The sequence below is a fragment of the Corvus kubaryi genome, unplaced genomic scaffold (genome assembly GCF_017639235.1).
Source record: "Corvus kubaryi isolate FWS band 111438036 unplaced genomic scaffold, C.kubaryi_AGA036_p1.0 76, whole genome shotgun sequence".
Taxonomy (NCBI): domain Eukaryota; kingdom Metazoa; phylum Chordata; class Aves; order Passeriformes; family Corvidae; genus Corvus; species Corvus kubaryi.
In genome coordinates, this window is record NW_024582063.1 from 8,925,370 (window position 1) to 8,938,247 (window position 12,878).

At 49.1% G+C, this 12,878-nt stretch overlaps 1 protein-coding gene across 1 annotated transcript in view; it reads right to left on the reverse strand.

Annotated features, from left to right (window-relative positions):
• Positions 1-12,878, reverse strand: part of VASH2 (vasohibin 2) — a 51,299-nt gene that overhangs the window by 3,043 nt on the left and 35,378 nt on the right. Inside the window, exons 5-6 of the mRNA XM_042051796.1 lie at positions 5,986-6,367; positions 3,987-4,102 (exon numbers count right to left, since the gene is read on the reverse strand). Of these exons, the coding sequence (XP_041907730.1) occupies positions 3,987-4,102; positions 5,986-6,367 (498 nt within the window). The remainder of the gene's footprint in view (positions 1-3,986; positions 4,103-5,985; positions 6,368-12,878) is intronic.

Genomic DNA, 12,878 nt, shown 5'->3' on the forward strand with positions numbered 1-12,878 from the left:
AGCAAGCAATGGAAAAGCTCCTGGAACAAAGTTGTCAAACCAAAACTATCCAGCTGATTTATAGTCTATGGAAGTGTCTAATCCGAGAGCTTATTGCAGGCTCTTGGCTGTTTTCACAGTAAGCAGTCTGTTTGCTTTTCTAAAGACAGACATTGTTTAGAGCACACATTTCTCTAGTACTCTACAGCATGTCTGCTTCCCTGCAGAAACACAGCTAAAGCCCCAGGAGTACAATGGGAGGCTGATCGTGGCTCCAGTGCTTTCAGCTCCTCAGCCCTGGTTTCCAGCTCTCTGTGCTTACTCTTTGCTCATTCTGCAGCAGATGTGACCCCTGAGTTTGCACAGCCAGGCTGGCGCTTATCTCCCTACTGCAGGCTGCCAGCCCATTCCCGCTGGAGCAGCTCAGGGCAGGCAGCAGGGCCCTGGGAGAGGCAGCAGTGCCACAGGCAGGCTGGAAACCAGGGAAAGCCCGGCCCTGCCTGGGGCACACACCAGTGAAGAGCTGTACTGGTGCAGCTCCAAGAGCTGGGGGTGTACAGCTCACACATACACATGTGCAACAGAGCCTCTGAAATATTTTTTGATTCTTTGGTTCAATAAGGAATTCTTTATTTTTTATTTTTAAGAGCAGAACTGCTAACACCAGGTCCCTGCTGAGAATCTGCACAGCATTTGAGAGCTGGGGACATTGCTATGGACAGCTACTGATCTGCCTAGTGGCACATTGAATGAAACCTGTTGCTTTGCCACTTATCTAAGCACCTCTCATAATAACCCCACCATCCTCACTGCAGCACTGCCCTGCGCCCTGCCTCATGTTTGTCTCAGTTTAAATACTTCACAGAAGTGAAGGAGTCTTCACTGGTCTCTCTCACTTGCAGGAAGGGATCACACTTAAAGAAATCGCTGCAAGATAGTTTGGATGTTTCCACATTATTCCTTCAGAGCAGATGGGATTTGACTAACCAGTAGACAAGCTACAAGCTGCGTCCCTCTGCTTGTATAGGAGTCAGAGACCAGCAAGAGATGCACTGTATGATATTTCCAGTGTCCGTCCTCCCTCCCTCCAGTTTAGGGATCCTCTTCACACCTTTTTCTCCCTCCCTTTAATTAAGGTCATAATATGGCTTTAATTAAAGCATGCCTGGATGTAGTACCTTCTCTGATTATCCAGGGGAGATGGCAAGTCACTGTACAGCCATGGTGACGCGCCCATTTCCACCCATCCACCACAATTTGTCTGTAGCTTTTAGCTACAAACAGACTGTCCTCCTGAGTTTCAGAAAAGACAAGACTTGGTCGGACCAGAAGCACCACAGATCCAATTCTCCTTGGCTGGTAAATGACCTTATGCCAAACGTGCCCTCTGAGGTGAGGGGCCTCTGCTGTACCGGCCCATCAGATCACACCTCCCATCTAAAGTGCCCTGACCATGAGCAGCTGAGCAAGCTGTGCCCAGCTGCTGGGCACACAGTATCCATGAGCTGGCTGCACTGGAGCTGCCTGATTTTACACATCCTAATATAATCCTGCTCCCTTGCACATCCCGATAAAACAGACTAACAATTTCCCCTTCAGCAGCTACACTGGGCTGGAAGCATACAAGGCCAGTGTTGCCATGACACTCATAGAGCATGCATATGTTAAACCTCAACATGAAATTGAAAGGAAATAGATCTGGTGAACTGGCATTTAGGAGCAGAGATTCTCCAGGCTGCTGCATGACCCTCCCTTCCAAACTCACAGCCACTCGCCCAAACCCCTCCAGCTCCAAAGCACTCCTAATGAGGATGAAACACTGCATTGCCTGCTCCAACACAGGCCTGCAATTTACTGCACCCTCCTGCTTTGGGACTTCAGCGGATGGGCAAGTGGACACAGTAAAGCTTCAGACTTGCCAGAGAGATTCACACCACCCTATCTATATCCTCTGTATTCATGCAGGATCACACCAGCTGTGGGCTAAGAGCATAACTGAGCTATGCATGGACTGCTGCATAGCTCAGTTAATGAGCTGCAATTTGACTACATAGCACCCTCCTAGGCAGGCACGTACTGGGTATTGCATTGCCACCTGTCCTGCAACGTGCCCCACCTGCCTTGCAGCTGCATTTCCAGGCTGAAAGGCTATCGTGGGCTTGCTGGCAGCCACCACTAACATTTACCTAATAAACTTGAAAGAACAAGGATAAGAAGTTAAAGGTTTGAGGCTGTAAAATCCTCATCCATCCTTAAGCACAATTTCAGCCTTTGTCCTTCAGAAACAATGCAGCAAAGATGCTCTAGTTCACCACTCCACATATCCTTCAGTGGGAGATTTCTCCCAGCAGGCCCATGTAATTTTACTGTTGACGAAACCCAGGCTGTAATAACAGCTTGTCATCAGCAGGTGAAGCCTTTCAATTCAATGTCTTATTCAGCCCCTGCAAGCTCACACTGGAGCAAAATACTTCTCTCCCTCTCCCCAGCAAGCTCAAAAAAGCTGTAATTACAGCACATGAGTAAGAGATCCACAAAGAAACAAAACACAGTGTTGATAAGCACAGCCATTCTTCAGCTAGCATTCCAGCCTGAAGCCTAGCAAACCTGAGTCTTTCCCATTCTGTGTGTAACACAAAGGCCTCTCACTCCATCAGGTTCTCAGAGATCCATCAATATGGAGAAGAGAATACCCAATTTCTCCTCTTGTATGTCTTGCCTTATGTCAACCACTGCACATGCTGGGATGTGTCATTCAGCTCATCCCTGACCAGAGGATGCTGTTCCCCCTTCAGGGCTCAGAGCTCATCATGCTGTATCTGGGTCCTGCATCTTCTATCATGGTGACCCAGGGTTTATTTTGGAGTAACTTACTTGCTTTTGATACAGAGCAACAGAGCAGAACCACTGAGCAGGTAACAGGTGCTGAAGCCACTGCAGGGCCACCTGTACACTACCTGTCTTTCTGTCCTGGAAAAGCAAAGCTGCCAAGGAGGGATCAGTCACTGCAGAGCAGCCACATGCCCAGCAGCTCTTTCAGGAAACCAGCTCTGCTGGAGAGTCTCCAAGGCCAGTGACACTCACTCCCCTCCAGAAATACATGATCCACTCCAGCAACTGCAGAAGCACTATCAGAAACTCAAAAATGAAACTGTTCCTCAAAGAGAATCTAGGAGGTGAAGAAGCCTGAAGCAGCCGAGCCCATTGCAACTATAATTATCTCTGCACTAAACAAGGAGCTCTCCGTGACGAAACCCAAAGTACAGCATCATGGACTGAGTGTGAATGAACATGTAAAAATAAAAGCTTGCTGTGAAATCATCTGCTGCTAATGTATCTTGAAGTTATCTTTAGAAGGTTAGTCTAATGTCTTTGTTAGCTGCTTTAAAATAAATAAATAAGTGCTGAGACAGTAGTCTGGGAGCCTATTTAAAAAGCAATGATCATAAATATGTGACTAATCTGGGTTACGTATAGGCTTTCACAGTTGTCAGCTTCCTGGCACAGAGCAGTACAGCTAAAACTCAGCTCTTCCACATCTAAGGTAAGGGAGTCTGAATTGCCAGTGGCTGTAAAAGGCCTGTGGATCTGGAAGCTCAGTTTTATCCATTTAGAGGTATTGCATGCAGTGAATCCTTCCTTCCCACACAGCTAAAGAACAACTCTTAGCTACAACACACATGGAAAGTGGTCTGGGGTATTTTTAAGCTCATTAAAATCAAAGAATACAATCCAAGTGATGTTTTCACTCTGGAAAGAGAAAAGGTTTACTTCCCCACCACCCCTGTAAGCTGGACAGTCCAAGGACCCTGCACAGAGGGGCCATCGGGCAGCAGGAAGCACAGCAATGCCCGGACATCAGCAGTGCCAGCAGCTTCTGGAGCCTCTCTGGTAGCTGAGGTACCTGGCGCAGTTTTCCTGTATGTGCCAGTGAGCACGAAGTTTTGTACAGCAAACATCCCCAGCCTCCCTTCTGGCCCAGCAGGAATGGTGGCAAGAATACTCACGATTTATCTCTCCTGCAGGCCCGCCTCTGAGGGCTGCCCTGCCTCCGGCGAGGGGACAGCGACTTACCCCGGGGTCTCTCCTTCATCGGAGAATGGGCACTTGAGGGTTTCAGAATCTGTGAGAGACAGGGGAGGGAAGGAAGTGGCCTTCAATAAAGGCAATGATTCACTGCAAATAAAAAAATTAAAATAAAGAGCCTCTTACAGTAGCAGGGATGGCACACAAAGAGCCTTCAGTCCCTTGGGGCTTATTCAAACCCTGCCCAGGTTAAGAGGAACTCAAAGCTGTTATCATGTGATAGCTGTTCAGGGGCCCCCTGCAAAAATTAGTTGGTGTCACCAGTTCAGTTCCCAGCTGAATACTGTCTCATCCACAGCTTTCTTCAGAGCTGGCAACAGCAAGAGATAAGAAAAATGGCTTTGAGCCTCAGCTGAAAGAAACTCAGGCAGACAAATCACCCTCTCCAGCTTTTCTCTCAACAAACAGAGGTGACCCTCTCTCAGGCTGAACTCTGACCGTGAGGCTTTTCAGTAGGTCTCCAACTTGCCCCATCCTCCAGGTCCTCCCAACATCAGAGGGCCATAAGCATTACACTCACACTCTGGACTGTTTGTTTGAAAGACCTGATCCTCCGAATTCAGCCCACTCACAATGGAAGCCCTCTGAACCAAGCAGCTCGAATTCTGTAGTAACTCAAGGGAAAGACCAGATGCAGGGCCTTCGGTCTTCAAGGGTTCAGGGCTGTGGTCCTGGCCCTCAGGCACTCACAAGGACTAGACCCAGTGTCCCAGCTCAGCACACACAGAGAGCTGGTCCCTCTATCAAAAGCCAAGTACAAAATTCAGTAAGTCATCTACCCATATGGACTTCTTCAACTCGAGCCTGCTTCAGCTGTTTGCTCTCTGGATAGTATTAAAAGCGTATGAATAGAGAAGAAGGAAAAAACCCAAACTTAACTACATCAGTAATCAAGCCCATATGCTTAAGGTGATAGCATGGTACAAGGTGTCCCTCAAAACTCCTTGGCAGGGCAGGAGAGATGGCAGCAGAACATAGGGGCTACGATGCCACTGGCAAGGCTCACCCAAGGTCAGGGCAAGGCGGCAGGTGCCTCAGCCAAAACGGCACGTGGCTGCTACATAGGAGCCATTCTTTAGCACAGAAGGGGACGAGATCCCAGAATAACTTGGACACAATGCCACATACATACCTCTCCTCAAGAGCCAGACCCATACTTAGCAACACACCTGCTCTGCTCTCGCTGCTGGCAGCCAGCTGGACAGGCACCAAATCTGCTTCCACCACGACCACAAACAGCTCCTCGCCCATGCCAGGCTCAGAGGCACGGTCAGGGACACCCCTCATCCCCAAGGGCAGCCAAACCCTGCAGCCCCCTGGCAGCCTGCCCTGTCTCCCCGTTGTTTCCCAATGAGCTCTTCAGTCCAACCAGCCAGCAGGGAAGCACCCGTCTGTCAGGGAGTCAATTTACTTGCCTTTCCCATGTAACCTGTTCTGTGATTTAGCTGAGGGTGGTGGACATCAGCCCCCTGGCATGTCCTGCAAGGAGAGGCAACCACTGACACAGATGTCCCATGGCACCTCTTGCAGCTCAGGTGCAAAAAGCAGAGACCTCTCCCTGCGACCGGGCCACTCTTCCCAGCAGTTCCAGCCCCAGCTATGCTCATTCTTCCCAACCACCTTCTTCTGGAGTCATTGAGGAAAGCCAAGTGGGCAACAGCTCCTTGATGGCCAGGGACAAGTATGGGTTCAAGTGTTCCCCCGGCTGAAGGGGAGATCCTTCAAGTAAACAGCCATAAGGGCTTGAAAACACACCAAATCCTGGGGAAGCAGCACTGAGACAGATGCAAGCTCACTGCCAGCACATCTGATATCTGCATGACTGGGATCGGCCTGCTGACACAGAGCAAGACCCATCTCTGCAGGATGGGACAAGGCACAGCTGCCTCTTGAGCCCAACACCCACATGCACAGACCTACCTTCATCCTCATATCCCTGGCAAACTTCTCCAGCTCCTTCCTGACTTCTGTGCGCATCATTTTGGACATGTTGAGGACCAGCTGTTTCCACTCGATGGGCTGGAAGCTGTGCGGCTCGTGCGGGACGTACAATCCGATTTTGACTTTTTTGACTGAATGCAAGTACTTTTTATAGGAGTCTTCGAATTCGAAGATGAGGTCGCTCAGAGTTCGGAAAGTGAGAGGTTTGTCCATCAGATCCGATCGCCTGCTCATGCCCAGCGAGCCGTAGCGGCCATTGCAGTAAATCCCAAGCACCACGTGATGAAAATAGTTCCCTGAGAAGTGGGTTTTAAAGCTGATGGGGAATCGTTCCACAGAGGGCTGCCCATTTGTTAAGTAGCTGGGGTGCACTGCATCAAGGCAACAACGGTGCTGGGAAAGCAGCAGGTACAACTGCACCTGGAAAACATCTTCAGCAGGTTTGGGGTTTTTAACTGCCAGGGCAAAGGGCTTTCTTGCAAACACAAACTTGTTCTCACTGAGCCCAGAAACAGCCAGTGCTGCCAAAGCCCATCTCACTGCTTGGAAAATAAGATGCAATGGTTCAGACAGTGAAGAGTAAGAATGACTCTTAATCACACTTAGGGGAAAGATAAAAACCCCAACACTGTTCAGGTCAGCACACCCGAAGAGAGACCACCCTCCCTAGATCTGTGGAAGCTCCCCATTTGATACCAACATCAAACTCCCACGCTTCCAAAGGCAAAAGTGTTTACCTCCCTTTCTTGAGGGTTTGATACAACTTAGTTTACTGAGCCTCATTTTCTCATGTCTTCAAACAGTACCAAGAGATTTGGATTTATTCCTCTCCAAGGTGACAGTCTGCCTTTCCTTCTGTAAACTGGCCCTCAGTATTGCCACTCCTCATACTGAGTGTTTTAGCATGTCACCCTTGTAACACATTGCTGAGAGGAACCAAAGGAAAGCTCTGAGATGGATAACTAATTAGATAAGCACAGAGACATGGTCAGAAACAACACTCTTAAAAAGCAAACCCTGTCCCTGGAATCACTGACTGGCCATTTCAAAGGCACCACATGCAAGGGCCAGGACCAAGCTCCATGCCAGTGCAGCGTGTGATCTCAGAGGGGAGCTACGTGCAGGTCACCTCCTTGGGAGGCTGCTGGCCCGTGCCAGGGAAAGGACAGGCTGAGAATCCCTCACGCAAGCAGCTTTGCGTCAGCACCTACGTTGCACACAGCTCCCCGCTGCTAATCCCGGGACAGCTGAAACTCACCCTGGCTCCACGTGCTGGCACCTGGCCCCTGGCCCCTGGGACAGCAGGTGCCCTTCCCCTCTGCAGCTGAGGCCCCCACCCACGCCTGGGGGATGGAGGAGGGATGACCAGAAAAGGCTGGAGCAAAACGCTCCAGCCTGGGGTTACTCCAGCCAGAGGCACCTGCTGCAACCTTGGAGCCATCCCCTGAATCAGCTGGTCATGGTGCTGCCACTACAAAATACAGCAGCCCAAAAGGCAGGCACTGCCAGGATAGTGTCAGGGCATCCTGACAGATGGACGAGTGGCCTCAGCTCCCACTGAAGCTGTAGGAACCTCCTCAGACCAGGATTCTGCTCTGGGGATTGCCAGCATCCCCTCCTCTCCCTGCCTCATGCCCAAAAAGGAGGTATTCAACAGCACTGAAACAAGAGCCACTGCACAGCTGAGATATCCTGGGATGTTATTGTGGCCAGCCTTCCTCCCCTGCCTGCATAGCACGGCTGCCTGACAGCTGCTGGGAAACTGAGAGCACAAAAAGCCTTTGTATCAAGACTGTAAAACACAGTTTGGGCTCAGTTCTGGTTCTGCCCAGCTTGACATGCCACCACCTCACCACCAGTGTGACTCCCTGGGCTGTTGACCCCTGCCTGCACCCCACATTTCACTTCTTCATTCTACAGGGATGCATGCAAAGCATCCAGTGGCTCTCATCTCTCTCTAAACCATTTTCTCATGGGGATATTTCACCCAGTGTTTGTAGAATTTCACATATTTAAACTTTTGGCTTCCGGGTAAATGCAGAAACCAACTAATAAGAGGTTCATGAACTGCCCAGAATCTGAGGTCAAGAGCAAGGAGTTTCACAAACAAACAAAAAAAACAGGCCAAGAAAAACGCATTGGCACAAAACTTTCAGAACAGCCACAGGGAAGGTTTTTGGGTCCATGTCAAACATGTTTAGCTGCATTCAGTGCTAGATGTCATCAGCTTTAGCAGCCTGGAGAAAACGTATTAGAGGGTAAAGGAACAGACAACACTGTGGGCTCAGCTCACGGTGCGTGCACTTCACTGTCTGTATGACCACAAGTCTGGAAGACTGTGCACAGCAGAGCACAGCCCTCCCTACCCCATACATCTGTCACCCAGCCAAGGCCATGTGCACCCACCTGCTACCCCACTGCCATCACCCTGCAGCGACTGCCAAAGCCCACCCCAATACCACCTACACCAACACAGAACAGAAACAGCTCTACGTGCCTTAGGTGGTCTCACTGGATTCCTGCTGCCTCAGGACTAGCTTCTCCAAGAAAAATACCTGCCCCCCCACCATCAGTAGACGATTTATAATTAAAGATTATAAATAAACTGCAAGGGCAGAATGGGCCCTAGTGCCATTATGTCAACTGGAAAACTCAGCACACACTCACCTCATTTAAAAGGTCACCTTGCTTCAGGCCTTAAAAGGTGCATCCTGTGTACATCAAAGTCACGTTACAATAATTTGTGTCCTACAGACTGATTCTTGCAAAAGCCCATTGTATTTATCATTCTGTGTAACTGAAAAAGCACTATCTTTTATTAACACCTATGAAGCTTTCAAACATCGCCACTATTTTTCCCCATCATTATGAAAGGGTTTTCTCTCTGCTCCCCCAGTGCCTTTCTATTAATTCCATACAAAGCTTTGGTGGCCACCCGCCACACATACACACTTCTGCCACGAGGTCTCAGAGAAGTTGCAATTTAATCTCATTATACAGTTAGTAGGAGTAAAAGAATCTTTTGAGGGCAGAAATTACCCACCATCAAATAACCCAGCAACAACCGCTGTGGAAATTAACCTTTAGGTACAGGTTGCTTCTGCTGAGGGACTGGTTAATGAGAGTCCCCACCCGAGATGAAATACGCAGCAAATGGGCTGGAAAGGCACGTCAGATCTTCCCCTCTGTCCATGCATCATTATTAATAGCTTTTCCTTTCTGCTCTGCCCAAGGAGAGCTGTATTGTGGCAAACAAAAGGCAACCACACAGCAATGCTGCAGCTGTAATCACACTTTTGAGCTGGGACTGTAACTGCAGGATGGAGAGTCGGGGAGTAAATTACATGTCACAATAGAGAAGCAGTGCAGAGCAGGAGAGGGCAAAAGCAGCTGCAGCAAAGCTCAGTGGCCTCCTGATCCTGGGTCTTCATGTCAATCAAGATGATGGAGCCAGGCTCTTCTCTGTGGTGCCAACCAACAGCACAAGAGGCAACAGGCAGAAACTGAAGCACAAGAAGCTCACAGGTCAGGCACAGAAGAGTCCCAGTGAATGGGTAACATCAGCCCCGAGTCCAGTCACTAGAGGGGCTCTGCAGGGCTCCATCCTCAGCCCATATCTCCTCAACATCTTTATTAACAACTTGGACACAGAACTCAAGGGAATAAGTAAGTTTGGGGACAGCACCAAACTGGGAAGAGCTGTTGACTCCTTCAAGGGCAGAGAGAGCCTGCAGAGAGATCTCAACAAATTGGGGAGATGGGCAACCACCAACCACACAAAGTTTAACAAGGGCAAGTGCTGGAATCTATACCTGGAAAGGGGCAGTGCTTCATGTCTTAAGAGCCCAGCAAGGGTGTTTTTTGCTGAAGTCTGGTCAAGATGGCCACAGAAAACTACAGCGTGTCTGGTCCTCCCCCCTCCTGCCACTCCCAGGGACTGGGGCCATGAGCAAGTGCCACTGGGCAGCAGCGAGCTGGAGGGATGGCAGCAGGCTGGGAGCAAGGAAGCGGCTTTAGTTACATCTGCAATGCTGAAGTTGCTAGCACAGAACAAGATGTGGAGCAGGAGGGAAATCAACCTCACACTTCAAAACCATCTGATAAGGCTTCAGTAAAACCAGAAGAGCTGTTTTTCCAAGCAACTGCTCAGAGGGCCTCCAACCACCAGCAGTAAACACTCAGAGAGGTTTCCAACAGGAGTCAGGCAGCATTTCCCATGGGCTCGGGATTACTGTGAGGCAGAGTGCTACTGAGCCTCCATCTGGATATTGTCTACACAGAGGGCCCAGAGTTCCCCCTGGCAGCTCCAGTGTCCATGTAGGAAAGGCTCAAGCATCTGGTTCAGCTTCCCAAAGCGGGACTGCCTGGCTGACATCCCCTGGGTTGGGAAACCTACTCTCCAGTGCCTGGCTGCAGTCAGAGGTGACTATCTAAAAATTAGACCATGACAATGTAAGCAATTAAAAGCTCTCTCCCAGCTCTTCACAGCTACCAGAGGGGCTGTAGATATTCAGCAGGATCTTCCTTTCCCATATTTCAGTTAGCAAATGGGTCAAGTTGTAGACAAGCATGCAGGAGGCAAAGAGGAGCACTACATGGACATCAATATCCTGCAATGACTGCAAGAAGCTCTCCCCCTTACCGAAAACACTTGCTCCCAGCCCAGGGATGTACCTGCTGGGCTGGAGGAGATGGATGGACCCAGGTCTCCAGTGCTGATAAAGTGATTGCATCCACAGAAGGAATAGTGCAGAAGCTGTTGAATAATTTCTCACTCCTGAGACACTTTCGCTCTTCTCTTCCTTGTTTGATGATATTATTGGCCAAGGGGGTCTAATACCCTGTGCGGGTCCAAGCGTTACCTCACATGAACTGGGAGAAGGATGCTGAAGGCAACAGGAGTGAGTTATGCTCAGCCAACGCGGATGCGCTCCACTAAACTCCCCGAGGAGGGATGCAGTGTGCAGCTTCCCTCTCCCCCGCTGATATTTTGCTCTCCAAGTTTTAATAAAGTGAATGCAGCACAGAGAAAATTCCCTTGGCACTTTCTGGTTTACTATTCCCTTTCATGAGCTCAAATCAATTGGATCTTTGCTCAGAAAGAGTGGGCTGAACGCACCATTACTCAGCTGATTTACAACTGAACTGAGAAATGCCCTGGGGAACGCAGCAGGAGGAATGCTTCTGGTTAGGCACTGACAAGTAGATCATGTAAGCAGAAAGATATGAAGCCAGTTCAGACAGCTACACAGAGAAAAAGAGCTGTGCAGACTGCTGCAAAATAATACTGGAAGATCTGTTTGAGCTTTCAGTCATCTCAGAGCAGCTGCTTCCTTGCTGCATGCAGACAGGGCAGCTCAGTACTTTACCTCACTGCCCTATAAAAACGCTCCAAGATCAAGTGCATTGGCAATTATGCAAAACTTAATTCTGCACCAAGAGGGATTATAGAAGCATTTTATAAGAAGTCACACAGTAAATTGCACGAGCCAGCAAGCAGCTCAATTAAAGAAAGCAACATCTCGCTAAGCCGCTCTGCGCGAGCCAGCCTTTGAAGGAAGGCTCGCGCCGAGGGTCCGCTGGAGTGGGCTGTGCTTTTTCAGTATCCAAGCAACACTCAAGGCCTGCCAGCACACAAATTACAAGCAGTACCTTATTTCCAGAGACATGGCATGGTACAAGAAGTTAACACACACACAGGAGGGCTGCTCAGCTCAGGCCTGTGTGAAGGCACTAGCTGGATACTGGGGAGAGGATAAGCACATCTTCTCTGGACAACACCTGACCTAGGAATGCTGCTGGCCTCACTGTCTGCATCCAGAGGGCAATGCTGAAGATCAAAACCTCATGGCTGACAAAAGTCAGCAAACTTCCCCATGTGCCACGACAAAGATGCCTCCCAAAACCCCTCATGCTGCACATGCATCACGGCACTATGAGGTTCCATATGGGCACAGGCTCCGTACCAGCCACTTCTCAGACACACAAATTCAGGTGGCCCACCCACTCACCACTGCGACACTCTTTGTGTACCCATACCTCAAGCAAAATACCTGGGGTTTGTACTGCAGGAATCTTCTAAACTTTAATGCATCTCTTACTGGACCACCAGCCAGCAGACAGTCCCTGCTCTCACACAGAGACTTCCAACACAGGAAGCAAAAGTCCTAGAAAGATAACTCTGTCCCATACTCCCCCCTGGCTAAACCTTCTCGATTTTTTTAAAAAAAAAAAAAGCTTGCCATAAGTTTGGGGTTTTTTAATTAGCATCTAGAGACAGAAAAATTCATATGTCTCTTAACTCTGAAGAAACTTTAAATGACAACAAATAGTATAACATACAGCTTTCAAATATTTTGCTGCCTTCTCAAAAAAAACCCCAAAACCACCAAACTGAACCCACAAGTCAGGTTTGAGGCAAGCAGAAAAACCAGCAACAACACTTCTAGGTTATCATGGTTATCTGTAGGCCCCTAATCATCCTTTGCTCCCCTGATATATGGAATATTCAGTTCTCTGCTAGAAATACAGCACTGCAAGCCACACTGACACTGCAGAGCATCATCAACTCCACCTGGGGATTATTCCCTGCATCCCTTTCATCCCCAAACAGTTTGGGACACAACCCTGACACAAGGGCAAGCATAACAGATCCACTAACATCATTTCAAGGGAAACTAGTTAATGTAAACTTCTGGACTTCAGGAAAGCTTTCTTTTCACAGTATTCTCTTGGACAAAATACCCAGCATACAGCTAGAGAAATACACAACACAATGGGTGAGCAACAGGCTCAAAGGTCAGACACAAAAGGTTACAGCAAATGGGGTTACATCAGGCTGGCAACCACTCGGCAGTGGGGTTCCGCAGGGC